A 14,122-nucleotide genomic window follows, 5' to 3' on the forward strand; every position below is an offset into this window, starting at 1 on the left:
CATAGGCCATAGTTTGCCAACTCTTTATTCACACTATCGTGACAATTTCTTGTAAATGGAAATACATATGGCTTTTCCTGATTCCTGGCCCTCAAAATTAGTGTTCTCTCTACACTCTGAAATGATTTGGTAGGCATCTAGAGAACTGGACTTGCAGTTCGGAAGACATGAGTTCAAATCCCGACTCAGGATATTTGTGAACTGTATGATCCTGGATCAGCCACTTAACTTACTTTGGCTTGTTATTTAGTCTATAAAATGGAGATAACACCTAGCTCTCAAGGTTGTTGTGAGGGTACATATGTGTGTGTATGTATATACACAAACAGTGCACCTGCATACATATATATATACACGTATATACATGTGCACATATGTATGTGTATCACACACATATATAATCTACATATATAAAAATGCTTTGAAAATCTTGTGCTAGATAAATGCCTTCAATTATTACACTGACACCTGTGTACATATTTCTTCTTCCCAGTAGAATGTAAGCTCATTGAGTGCAAGGACTATTTTGGTTTTGTCTTTCTACGTCTAATACCTAGCATGGAATCTTGCACACTATTGTTCAGCTGTTTTGTTGTGTCAGACTCTTCATGACCCTGTGCACCACAGGATCCATGGGTTTTCTTGGAAAGATACTAGGGTGGTTTGCCATTTTCTTCTCCAGTGGATTAAGGCAGAGGTTAAGTGATCTACCCAGGGTCACATAGCTACTAAGTATCTGAGGCCAAATCTGAACTCCAGTCTTCCTGACTCCAGGTTCGGTGCTCTTTCCACTGAGCCACTTAGTTGCCTTCTAGGCAAACAGAGGTTAAATGACTTGCCCAGGGTCACACAGCTAATAAGTGTCTGGGGGGAAGATTTGAACTCAGGTTTTCTCACTGCAGATCCAGAGCTCTATTCACTGAGCCACCTAGCTGCCTCAGTACACTTAATAGATATTTGTTGAATGAAAACTCCCAACCATGACAGTGGGCCAATCACACACTCACTGACCAAAGTGTGTACTTAACTTGCTTAAAAATGATCACAGTTCTGCTTTATTATCGAAGGCCACTACATTTTCAGAGTCCTCGGAATTGATGACCCATCCAAATCTAAGACATGGTTCATGTCCCTGCCTGGTTCCCTGTTTCCTAAGCTCATACCAGCAAAAGCCAAATGAGGAACACTCTGGATGGAAGTAGTACACTTGCCTTAATTTCACTGACCGCAAGACTTGGTCTGATCAATTAAGCGGCCTGCATGCCTTGACTGACCACAATTATACCACGTTGAGGGCTCTCCTTTTCCCTGCCATTTTTAAATTTTAGCATCTCAATTTTATCTGGAAATTCAGTCATCATGTCAAGATCCAAGGCCCTGTTTAGTGTATGCTGTGTGCCATGGCTAAGTGAGAGCTATAAATGGAATATTTAAACACGGACTTAACTGAGTATGAAACAGTACTGAGCACAAGCTTGTAGACAACTACAATTCATTTTATGCCCCTAATCTATTTTTAAATGGTATGCATTTTAAATCCCTCTGAATACTCTTTTCTTGTTAAGACAGGAGAGGGGAAGAGCGGCCTTAGATAACACACAGCTTACAACATAAACAATGCCAACTTTTTTTCTGCACATTGATGGTGAAACATTTTTTTTTTATTGTCTTAAAAATATGTCCTTTTCTCAAATGACTCTAGTGTACATCTTGAAAATAAAACCATAAATTAACGATAGAGAAGTCTGGCATCTTTAATGCCATTCAATGAAAGACTGAGCCAGGTTTCCAAACAATCAGCATTTTTTTTATAGCAGCAACATTAGACAGTAGAGAAATGAACACAAGACACAGTGGTCCCTCCTATCTGGGCCATTTTACTCAAACCAGATTCAGTCGCATTCAAAGCCACAAGGAGACGCTCCAGCTGATGGGCTTTGCCGTCCTATCTCTGGCCACAGCCATGGCTTCTCGAGCCCCTTAGAACCTTTCACAAAGCAGAGGTTACTGTAAAGCCTTCCACCAAAGGCTCTAAGTAGATGTTTTCAGTTCTGTGGAGCCCTTACTGCTCCCCCCACAAAGGCCTGTGGGGAATGGGTCTGCGTTAGGAAGAAACACCTGAGATAAAGATGGTAGAACCGAAGGGCTGAGTAGGAAAAGTAAACTTCTCTTTCCTCTCCCTTGGAAGCTGTTATCAGAATTTGCTTTGAGATCTATTTTAAAATTTTCAATATAGTTTTAACCCATTATTTTAAAAGTAGAAAGACTGAGAAGTAGCAAGTCCATAATATCCTAACCTGCACCTTAAAGCACAGCCTACTCTGACAGGTACCATGGCAGCAAAACCTCTTTAAACAAAGGACTTTCTCAAATGAGCCATGGGTGGCCCCAGATAACATTTGCCCACTTTATTCTCCCTTTCTACAGGAAGCCTTGAGGGCCTACGCCACGGGTTGTAATCAATTGCTCTGCTCCCTCCCCTTTAATTAGGGGATGACAGCATACCCATGGAAATAAACAGACAGCTGTCTATGACAGGGATATTTCAAGGCAAATTCAGAGGTAGGTGATGGGAATTATGAACTTGGGAGTTGGGAAGACCTGAGTTTGAATCCTGCCTCAGATACTATCTGCATGATCTTGGGCAAGTCACTTAACTCTTTCAGCTTCAGTCATCTAATCTGTAAAATGGGGATAATAACAGCACTGACCTCACAGGGTTGTTGTGAGGTTGAGGGAGATAATATATGTAAAGTGCTTCGCAAATCTTAAAGCACTCTATAGATACTAACTGTTCATGGTTGCTGGTTAGGTGAATATGACTAGAAGGGATCAGTGTGTATTAACACAAGAGGCAGTGGATAGGGAACAGTCACAAAACCAGAAAAACCAGGGCTCATGTCCTACCTCTGACAAGGCTTTGACCTTGAGCCAGTCATAACCTTTCATCTCTCTGACATTAAAGTACATCACGGTACAGGGCAGCTGCCACATGAATTGCTAAAGGTAATTTCCTCCCCTAGGAGTTCCCTATACCATTGAAGTAACAGGTCCTGTCCCTATCCCTAAAGCATGTTGACAATAAAGGGGGAGATATTGCACAATTAATGGGTTAAGTTGAATAATACATGTAACAGAGTATATGGCGTTCTTGCCAACATGGGCCCCCAGTGTCACCCATGATCTTGAGGGTGGGTGGGAAAGGGAATTTCCGAATGGGCCACAGATAATTCTTAGCCTCCTCACTCTTGGGGAAGGGGGAAGGCACAGGCCTGGTGTACCCCAGATCAGCCTCTTCTGGACTAAGGGTGACTCCAGGCTAACCCAGATCCCATGGCCTCTTCCGAGCTAGGCTCAATCTTCACCCCCTCCATGTGGAACAATAAGACAACTATTCTGAGTTTTGCTGTTTTCCTCTGGACTCCAGTCAGTACCTTTTAATTATATAACTGATAAGCTAATATATGCCTGGGCAATAAATCATTTCATATCATTGCTTCGAGTGCTATGGACAGTGTATCTCACTTCAATGCTTCCAGGATCTGGGATTTCATGGGTAAGGGAGGAGGGCTCCCTTCCCAGGCACAGATCACACCCACTCCAAGATTCAGTAGATGGCCCCTGTGACTGTGTTGATCAAAACATGCATCATCTTGAAACCAACCTGATGGGCCTCTCTGAACCTGGGCTGGTCCTTGGAGAACTCCAAAGAGCCCTCCATGCCACAAGGGGGTATAAAAGCAGGACTTTAGTAGAGGAAATCCACCCATCACTAAGTACAAACCAACCAACAGATTGCTAGTCCTTATATCTAATATTTCAAACCTTACTTTGTATCTCTATTCCTAAGTTTTAAATGCCAAAATACAAATTTAATTCACTTTACAAAAAAAACCATGAAGTACATTTTTTCCCTTGAGGTTTTCTTTCCCACTTTCAAAAACATTGTTATCTATTGGCCAACCTAATGGTAGCCATCTCTAGGGAGGGGAGTAGAGGGGAAGGAAGAAAAAAAAAAAGAAATTTACAAGATAATTTTGTTACATATTTGAAAGGAATAGCAAGTTGTGCATAGTAAATTTGCAGTCTGATGTGCAATCATCTTTTTTTTTATTGTACTATGTTACGGAAATGCTTGTTTTATTCCATAAATTTTAAAAAAAAGATGTATGAATGGGGTTGGATGGGAGTGGTCTTGAGTATGAGTGCATTGAAGGTTTATCTGCCTGAAAACTATAGCTATGCTCCTCTGGGACAGATTCTTTAAACCCTAGTTCTCCTAAAAACCAGTTCCTCTGAAATTAGCTTCTGAATCACCATCACAATCAGCTGATACAATTCACTGCGGATGTTACTTGACAGCACAATCATAAAACACTGGATGGATTTCTAATGTTAGAGTTTGAATGCCTATTCCATGACTGAACGTCTGGATCCCTCTAAGATTCCTATGAAACATGGCTGATTTTGCTGAAATGGACCCCACTGACTTAAAATCAGGTCTGGATGTAACACCCACGAGTTGTGATTTATAATTGATTTGAAGTGACACATGATGAATACCATGCACATTTTCCTAACACTTAATGATTCATTGAAGTTTCCACATGAGATTTTGATAGGTGTCTCTTTCAGATTTCCATGAATGACACAATCTCACATATTCTTTTCCTTTTGTCACGATTTTCTTTTCTAACGCAGGATCATTGACCAGTCTTGTGGCCAGCTGAACAAATTCCTGAAAGGGAGGGATAGGTGGTGGGGGGAAGGAAAGAAATGAACACAAATAATTCATTAGGAATACAATCTCTGCAAATAGCAGCAAGGTCATTTATCTATTTGACCTTCTGGTCTTCCTTCTGCCTCTGTTCCCTCCCCCTTCCAAGGATAAACTGTCACTGATGTTGACACTTCAAGGATGCAGGACTGGGTCAGGGCAGGAGCTCCCACTGCCAACACAAAGCACAGTCCCTTGAGGATGTCTTAGGAGACTGTTTCTGTGAGCTTCTGTTCTTGAAAGAAAATCCCCTAGTGGCCAGCCTTTCTCAGCATGAGTCTTTGTAAACTTAGCTAAGATAGTCCTCAGATGTCAGGCATACAAGTGGACACTGGACCTATATCCAAGTATTTCTGACTTGTGTTTATGCCAATGTCTGTCTGCCCTCCACTGGCATAATGGTTAAACACCAACAAAACCAGAATCACCTGCCCACCACAATAAGGTATCAGAGAAGAAGGGACCCTCTTTTCCAAGTCTATTTGCCAGGAGGTATGAGTTGATAAAAACCTTTGGTAAGATAGATAGATAGATAGATAGATAGATAGATAGATAGATAGACACTGGATAGATTAGATAGATGATAGATAGATGGAGAGATGAACAGACAGACAAATATATGTGTGTATACAAACATACACACATGGGGACCTTACAGATATATGCATACATCCATCTATATATCTCTATGTATAGAGATAGAAACAGATATGACAGAGATAGAGAGGGAAAATACTAGAAGCTGGGGAACAGCAAGAGAATCAGGAAAGGCTTCATGTAGAAGGTGACCTTGGGCTGAGCCTTGAAGAAAATCAGGGGTTCCAAGAGGTAGATTTCAAAGAGAAATATACAGAAGATGGAATCGAAGCCAAGTGACAGAGGATGGAGAGAAGAGCATGGAATGGTATTGGAGTTCTGGTGTCCAAAGGAGCTGAGGTTAGTAAGGGAAACTAAAGTCAATAGAGAGTTTTTTTTTTTTGAGGGGAAGGAGGTAGGTTACTTTGGGAGAAAAAAAGTTCAAAAAAGGGATAAGGTCTTTGCTTGAAGTGGATGGGACAATGTAAGTAAGAGAGAAAGCAGAACTTCTCAGTTCTTTTATTTTCTCTCCCACTGGATTGACTTTTACGCTGCAAATGACAGAACACAAAAGACAAACAGGGAGATGATGCTTAAGGTAAATAAGAAGATAGTAGGAGTACATGACATCTACCCTTGATGAATTTAAGTCACTTCACCCAGATTAACTACATCTTTGGACCGATGTGACTGCTGAACCACTTTCAATATCTGAAAGATCGTTGAGAACAAGAGAGAACATATCTCCAATATGATTGGAGAAAGGCAAATGATCCATTCCCCTTACTACTCCCCTCCCCCCAAAAAGGGGAGAGAACAGAACCTTCAAACCACTGGTCAGTGAACTTAACTGATTCCTGGAAAACTTCTAGAACTGACCAAAGTTAAAGAGATGCTTGGTGAATATCTAGCTCAGACAGCAGTGAATACAAAGAGCAGCCATGTTTTCATCAAGAACAGGTTGCACAAACCATGGTATGTGTAAATGTGATGGAAAGTTATTGTGCTGTAAGAAACGGTGAAGGGGAAACTTTCAGAGACACCCAGAGAGACTTGTATGAACTGATACAGAGCGAAGTGAGCAGAACCAGGAGAACAACATATACATTAACAACTCTGTAAAGACAAACAACTTTGGATCCCTGAGAAGTACAATGATCCCAGAGGACTCATGATGGAATATGTCACACACCTCCTGACACAGGCATCACTACCTTTTTTGTTAGGATTACCAAACTTGGAGATGAGGAAATGGAGTGAATATAGTCTACTTAAATTTTAGGGAAGCTTTGATCAAGAATTTCATACTGGAATTTCATTGTGGACAATATAGAGCGATAAAGACTGGAGTAGAATTCAATTAGGTAAAGTAAGATTTGGATGGGTGGCTGAATTTAGAATTGTTACTAATGGTTCAATGCCAACACGGAAGGAAGTCTCCAGGGGAGTAACCCAGAGATGTTTTTGGCCCTGCAGTGTTTAACATTTATATCAATGACTTAAGGAAATATACAAATGGCATACTCATCAAGTTTCCAAATAACAAAAAGCTTGGAGAGATAGATAACAAAATGGCAACAAAGGCGATAGAATGGGATTTTGACAGACTAAAGCACCGGATTGAATCTACTAAGATGAAATTCAATAGAAGAAATGTAAAATCTTACACTTGGGTCCAAAAAAATCAGCTTCATCAGTGAAATATGGAGGAGGTACAGTTAGGCAGTATTTGTTTGGAAAAAACAACAACGACCTGAGGTTTTAATGGACTGCAAGCTCGATATTAATCATAATTATGATGTGGCATGGAAGTTAATGCAACCTGGACCTATATTTAAAGGCAAAGATTCCTCAATAGGAAGGTGAGTCGCACTGTCTGGCTTTTGTCAGACTTCATCTGCAGTCTTGCACTCAATTCTGAGTGTTTTTGTTTAAGAAGGAAAATGATAAGATGGAGTGTCCAGAGGAGAGCCGAAAGCATGGTAAAGAGCCTGGAGTTCATGTCAACATGATGGTCAGTTGAGGCATTAAGGATGTTTAAAGGTTCAGAGGCTGAAAAGGTTCATGGCAGTTGCATTCAAGTCCATAAAAGACTCTCCCACTGAGGTGGCGTCAGACCTGGTCTGTTTGATCCTTGAGGCAGAGTCAGGAATAATGGGTAGATTCTGTTGTTTTTGTTCATTTGTTCAGTTGTGTCCAACTCTTCACGACCCTGTGACCAACCTGTCCATGGAGTTTTCTTGGCAAAGACAGAATGGCTCGCCATGTCCTTCTCCAGTGGATTAAGAGACTTGCCCAGGGTCACACAGTTAGTGTCTGAGGTCAGATTTGAACTCAGGTGTTCTTCACTCTAGGCCCAGTGCCTATCCACTGAACCACTTAACTACCTCAAGGTAGGTGCAAAAAGAAGTTAATTTAGGCTATATTTCAGGGGGGGAAATTCCTAATAATTAGAGCTAACCCAAAGTGGATTGGGCTACCTTGAGAAGCAGTAGGCTCCCCCTCGTTGGATGTCTTCAAATAAAGGGTGCCCAAGTACCAGCCAGGTATATTATGGTAGGGGATTTCTTTAGTGCATAGGGTGAACTAGATGGCTGCTGGGGTCTCTTTAAGCTCTAAGTCCCTTTGAGTATAATCTAGGCATGGGGGATGGCCAGTGCAAAGGCACAGTGACAGGCAGTGAATGTGTATGAAAACCAGCCAGGTGGCCAATGTAGCTAGACTGGAGCACAGTGTGTTTGAAAAGGAGTGATGTGTAATAGGGCTGGAAAGTAGATTACTGAATGACTAAATGAAGCTGTAAATTTAAAGGTATGGACTAGGTGGTCTCTCAAAGTCCTTCTAGGTCTCAGTCTAATTCCTGTTATCACCATTTCTTTTTTTTTTTCAGATGAGGAAAATGAGGTCTCACATTCCTCACAAAGGCCTCAATGTCCAATAAAAATAGATATGGATATGTGATACAAGCAAAGGTCAGGCCTGACAAATACAATGCGACAAATAGTTATTAAGCACCTAATGTGGGCACAACACCTTGGTAGGTTCTAAAGAGATACAGTTAGATAAAACACAATCCCTGCCCCCAGGGACTTTATAGTCTCTATCCATATGGCAAATTATGATTTAAGAGAGTAAAATTAAGGTTTCAGTCCTATGTATATACAAGATTTAAGTAGTCACAAGATTTTTACACATATATACATATATATACTTTATCTATACATCTATCTATCTATCTATCTATCTATCTATCTATCTATATGTACACACATACACACACACACACACGATTTTTATTAGAATGAGAGACTTTAAGGGGATGTTAAGACTAGATGTCTGGAAATTTCAAGAAGCCAATAGACAATCATCGCTTCTGGATGCCTGAGGGTAGAGGGCAGACTAAATCATTTCTCATGCTCTCTTTTAGCTTTAAGATTATTTTCCTCTAGGCCAAACTGAATTCTACCTGGTTATTAATGAGTACTTTTCGAGTAAGCTACTTAGAGATAATGAGAAATAGGCTTCTGTATAAAAAAGAATGTATATACGAATACCTCATCTAATTGTATGATAGAATCTGGATGACAGGAGTTTAGCATGTAGCTTTCTTTACCTCTGTGAAACAAGTATTCAGAACAACACCGCAGTTATATGGCTCAAAGTTCTAAGCCACCTGGTAAAATTCCTCAAGGCTTCTATTGTGCAGTTTTGAGTTGTATAAGCTGCCAGGAAACAGATCTACTGCTTGTCAAACATTTATTCCAGCCTGCGTTCCCCCCTCCCCGCCCCCATCAGCTAGTTTCTCTCACTGGTGTTATTCTACTGCCAAATATTTCTTGGAATCATTTCTGTGGCAGCATACAAATATAAAATATGGATAAAGCTTGAAATAATAGCAAATAATGGAAGCTGGGGAAAAAAAGGAAATGGACTATGCACATGTGAGAATTCTGTCTGCTGAAAGAATCAAGCAAAACTATAGGGAGGTCTAGAAAGTCCATGCAGAAGATCAAACTCTTACCACTCATGAGATCAACTGTGAATTGAACAGTGTGTGATAATGAGGATGGGTCAGAAAATAATTTTTCAAAAGTTTCTTTCATCAGCAACTGGTAGGGCCACTCACCATTTTCAAGGGAGGAATAAAATAGAAAGATGTGCTCACCAAAGGTTTTCCCGAGTGTACTGGATACTCTCCTGTCCAAAGGCAAAATGGAAGACTTCCTACAGATGGCAAAGTCCTTCAGATGCCCATGTTTCCAGGATAACTTGTGCTGATTAACTCCAGCATGGGAAAACTAAAGGGTCTTTTGAATGATACCCACTGTGATTTAAGAGATTATTCTAGTGATCAGCACTGTAAAAACCAGGTGGATGAAGAATGCGTAAGGGCCAGCTCAGTTCAACACCTCCTATGTGCAAAATACTGGGTTACATGCTACAGATGCAAACACAGAAACAAAACAACCCCCTACTCTTTAGCAGGTGGGGCTACAATCTTAAAAACAGGACAATAAATACGGGCTGAGGACTAGCTGAGCATGGAGAAAAGAACAAAAGGGGCCAAGTGAATGGATTAACTATAAGTCAACGAAGACAGAGCTGGCGTGATGGGCTAAGGGAAAAAAGAAGACATGGCATGACTTGATGTAAGATATCAAAATACAGGGGGCAGCGAGATGGTGTAGTGGATAGAGCACTGGCCCTGGAGTCAGGAGGACCCGAGTTCAAATGTGACCTCAGACACATAACACTCACTAGCTGCGTGATTCTGAGCAGGTCACTTAACCCCAATTGCCTCACTCCCCCCTCCCAAAAAAAAAGGTAAAAAAAAAAAGAAATCAGAATACAGAATAAGTTTTTAGGTGGATGTTTTTCTCAGAGTGAAACATTACATTAGCACAATATGCAGAATGTTTTGTATGTCAAGAGAGGAAGTGTGGCACAATGGACATCCAGAAGACCTAGGCTAGAGTCCTGCTTTGGACACATACTGGCTGTGTGACGTGGGGTGAGGCACTTCATCTCCCAGCCAAACTCTCTACGATGATTACTTTCAGAGAAGGTACCAACCTCAATTGGTAAGGAAGTCTCTTCACTCATGTTTCAGATACCAATGAAATCACAGGTCCAATACCTATCCCTATCTGCTCTAAGTAAAGCCCTCTGCAAATCTTAAAGTGCTAAGTAAAGGCAATCATTACCCTGGCTATCATATCTCACCTGGTTGCTCCAGGCACTATACATTGATAGCATGGATGTCAATCACTACTACATGCAATTTATTTTATGCTGCCACGTAGTGCCACGTAGTAACATATAAATAGCCACACTGTGAAATTCCACTCATGTGCGTGAAATAGATGTCTTCTTGAGGACTTTTGTCATGAATTTGAACTAACTGAGAAAGGGAACTGAAGGAAAGGCAGCAAGTGACCCTGCGGAAGAACATGAGCAGTGCCTTCAAGGACACAACACAGGTCTTCATCCTTTCTCCTAAGTCATAGCAACAGGAATAATTTTTACCCTTATTGATGTGCCAAAATAATAGCACGGCTTCCTACAGAAACTTAGCAATTTACATAAATTATTTTAAAATTAAATATAAAAAATAGCTATTAAAATGCTTTTGCAGATGGATCCTGAGTAGAGGAGAAAAACCATAATCTGTGACTAGAAATGAGGGACATTAGAGTTTAAAATAAATGATGAGCATAATAGTCTTTCCTATCTGCACAGTGCTAGATGCAGTGCCAGAAAACATGGGGAGACGTTGCTACCAGAAGATGCTTCCAATTCAAAAGAAAGAATCTGATTGGTGGATTGCCTAGATGCCTTCCCTTAGGGATACTGGTGGTGATCATGTGCTGGTCAAGATTACATTAAAATACCCCCATGGATCTGTGATCACATCCTTTCCAATGCTTCAGCTCACAAACTGTCCCAAACTTCTATTCTGTATGACTCCCATCTATGTCTTCCCGCCAGTTTGCTACAGGAGTTGTGCAGCAGAGCTGTCCGCCTAGCACACTCCACCCTCCCCACACAACCAGTTCATCTTCTTTTCCCATCACATACTTTAGGGTATAGTTGATGTTATTAATGATAATAGCTAATTATCACTGCCTACTAATAGCTTACATTTATAAAGCACTTTTCTTACCATATCCCTACAAGGTAGGAAGAACAGAAATCATATAATCTCTATTTTACTGATGAGGCAACTGAGGTTCTGACACACTATGACTTTGTGGTATAAGGGCACCCACAAGAATAGGAGCCGAACTTTGAACTGAGGTTTGCTAACTCTTGTCTAGCATTCTTTCTACCACACCATCCAGGGTCCTCTACGGTCTAATACTAGGTGCTCTCCTAGAATGTTGAAAGTAGTGTTCCCTTTCTGAGGAAGGAAGGAAAGAAGGAAAGAAGGGAGGAAGGAAGGAAAGAAGGGAGGGAGTTAGGGAAAGATCTAAGAAGGAAAGAAGGAAAATGAAAGGAAACAAGCATTTATTAAGCACCTACTATGTGCCAGGCTCTATGACTGTACTTTAGAAATATTACCTATGATCCTTACAGCAACCCTAGATTTTATATATATGTATGTGTGTGTGTGTGTGTGTGTGTGTGTATACACACACACACACACACATATATATATATATATATATATGTATGTATGTATGTATGTATGTATATATGTATATTCCCATTTTACAGTTGAAACTCAGGCAGACAGAGGTAAACAGGGTCACCCAGGGTCACATACTTAATAACAACAGCTAATGGATTTGAACTCAAGTTTTCCCCACTCCAGGCCCAGCACTCTACCCACTGTGTTTTACATAAGGTAAGTGCTTAATAAAATGAAGAAATGGTTTCATTTACTCTACAACTTTCATCCTTTTGTTTACCTTCCAGCAGAGCTAATTTGCATTTCTTTTTTCTTTTTAATTTTATTTTATTCTGAACTTAAAACACCAAAAAAAGAGCATTTCTACAACAAAAAAAAAGAGGATTGAATATGAAAAAACTATGATTCTTCATTTCGTAGTCTTTTTAAAAAGTATGTAAAAAGAGTTCTTGTATTTCCAACAACCCCTCCCCTCCCCCCCGGACTCTAGCTTGCCATCAGGAAGGTGAAGCCACTAGTGACAGCACCGGTTGTGGCCCTGAAGGCTGGTTATGGAGAGGTTAGGCCCAGTGACACCTCCACCGAATGCAGGAGCTGTCTTGGCAAAACAACCAGGAGACGCAGCACAGCAGAAGAGCAGGTGCATTAAAAAAATATGAAAGCAAATTTGCAATTAAGTCATTGCAGTTATGCCTTTGGGAGATAAAAATGAACAGGGAAACTAAATGACTAACAGTGACCCAAGGGAAGCCTGACTTCAGCTGTGTGATTAAAGGAGCAATTAAGGAGAGAAACAGCTCTGAGGCAGAGTGGAACTCATCACCTGCAGCCCAATTCAGGCCCTTCCCAGGTACCCCAGCACACATCTCCCTGGCAGACAGACAGACAGACAAATCTGCTTGAATCAAGGCTTTGAACCCCCAGGGTTTTCACAGGCAAAAGCTTGCACATATCCTCACTGGATTGATTTCTACACCTCTATGATGGATACACTGAATGGCTTGTTCCTGCACCCCCATTTCTTAGTGACCACGTATCCCCTGAGGTCACATTAACTCAGCCCACTCATCTATTTCACAAACTTTCAAGTCTGAGCTCTACCAGGGACAAAGCAGGGCTTTTTAACTGATAAATAAACAGCTCTGTTGTTTGGTAGATAAGCAGCTCTGGCTTGCTATATACATGTGACCTCCGGGTATGGCAATGCTTCCTAAACAAGGCTCATGGTCTCCGTACACAGCGGTAACACATGTTCATCCCTAAGCTGTGGGTATAATGACACCGATGACAGCTAGCTCACGGAAACAAGTTTAATGACACAGGGTAAAGTGGGGGTAAGGATGGGGGTCCCATTCCCTACATTACTGACAATTTAAGAACAGGATGTACATCAGCTTTTGGGGATAGGTTGCTGAAGTTTTGTGGGAGACAGGGGAAGGGAAAGTGAGCTCTGACCTTATGATATCAAGGTTTTTCCACTAACTAGCTTAAACTGGGATACACGCACCCCAGCATTCTTAAAGATAGAATCAAGTGGAGGACAATGACAGAGCTTATGATTTAACTGATGCTATTTAAAAACAGTGCCTTGTGTCCAGCAGGCCCTTCAATAAATATTTGATAAATGAATGAATGGAATACTAGCCACTAATTAAAAAAAGATTGGGGGGCAGCTTGGTGGTGCAGTGGATAGAGCACTGGCCCTGGAGTCAGGAGGACCTGAGTTCAAATCCAATCTCAGACCAGATACATGATACTTACTAGCTGTATGACCCTGGGCAAGTCACTTACCCCCAATTGCCTCACCAAAAAAAAAAAAAAAAGATTGGTCTATCCATGTCAGAGACATCTTAGATTACAAGCTCTCACAAAGCAGGTAACACACTTGTTAGGTTACTTTATAAAAATGACAAGAAGCAACATTTATAAAGCACCTACTATGTGCCAGGCACTGTGCTAGGAACTGGGGACACAAAGACAAAAACCAAAAATAGTCTCTGCTCTCAAGAAGCTTATATTCTACTTGGGAAAAGCAGCATTTACCAGAAAATTAAATACAAAAAATATACAAAGTAACTTTTAGGGAGCTAGTAAGGACCTACATATTCCCTTTTGGGGGTGACACCCAAACTGCATCT

At 40.9% G+C, this 14,122-nt stretch overlaps 1 protein-coding gene across 1 annotated transcript in view; it reads right to left on the minus strand.

Moving 5' to 3' along the window:
- Window positions 1-1,653: 1,653 nt before the first annotated feature.
- GLT1D1 (glycosyltransferase 1 domain containing 1) overlaps window positions 1,654-14,122 on the minus strand; it is a 110,009-nt gene continuing 97,540 nt past the window's right edge. The window contains exon 12 of the mRNA XM_021004391.2: window positions 1,654-4,738. Within this exon, the coding sequence (XP_020860050.1) occupies window positions 4,592-4,738 (147 nt within the window). The 3' untranslated portion in view covers window positions 1,654-4,591. The remainder of the gene's footprint in view (window positions 4,739-14,122) is intronic.

The sequence above is a fragment of the Phascolarctos cinereus genome, unplaced genomic scaffold, assembly GCF_003287225.1.
Source record: "Phascolarctos cinereus isolate Bilbo 61053 unplaced genomic scaffold, phaCin_HiC Scaffold_4;HRSCAF=312, whole genome shotgun sequence".
NCBI classification, from domain to species: domain Eukaryota; kingdom Metazoa; phylum Chordata; class Mammalia; order Diprotodontia; family Phascolarctidae; genus Phascolarctos; species Phascolarctos cinereus.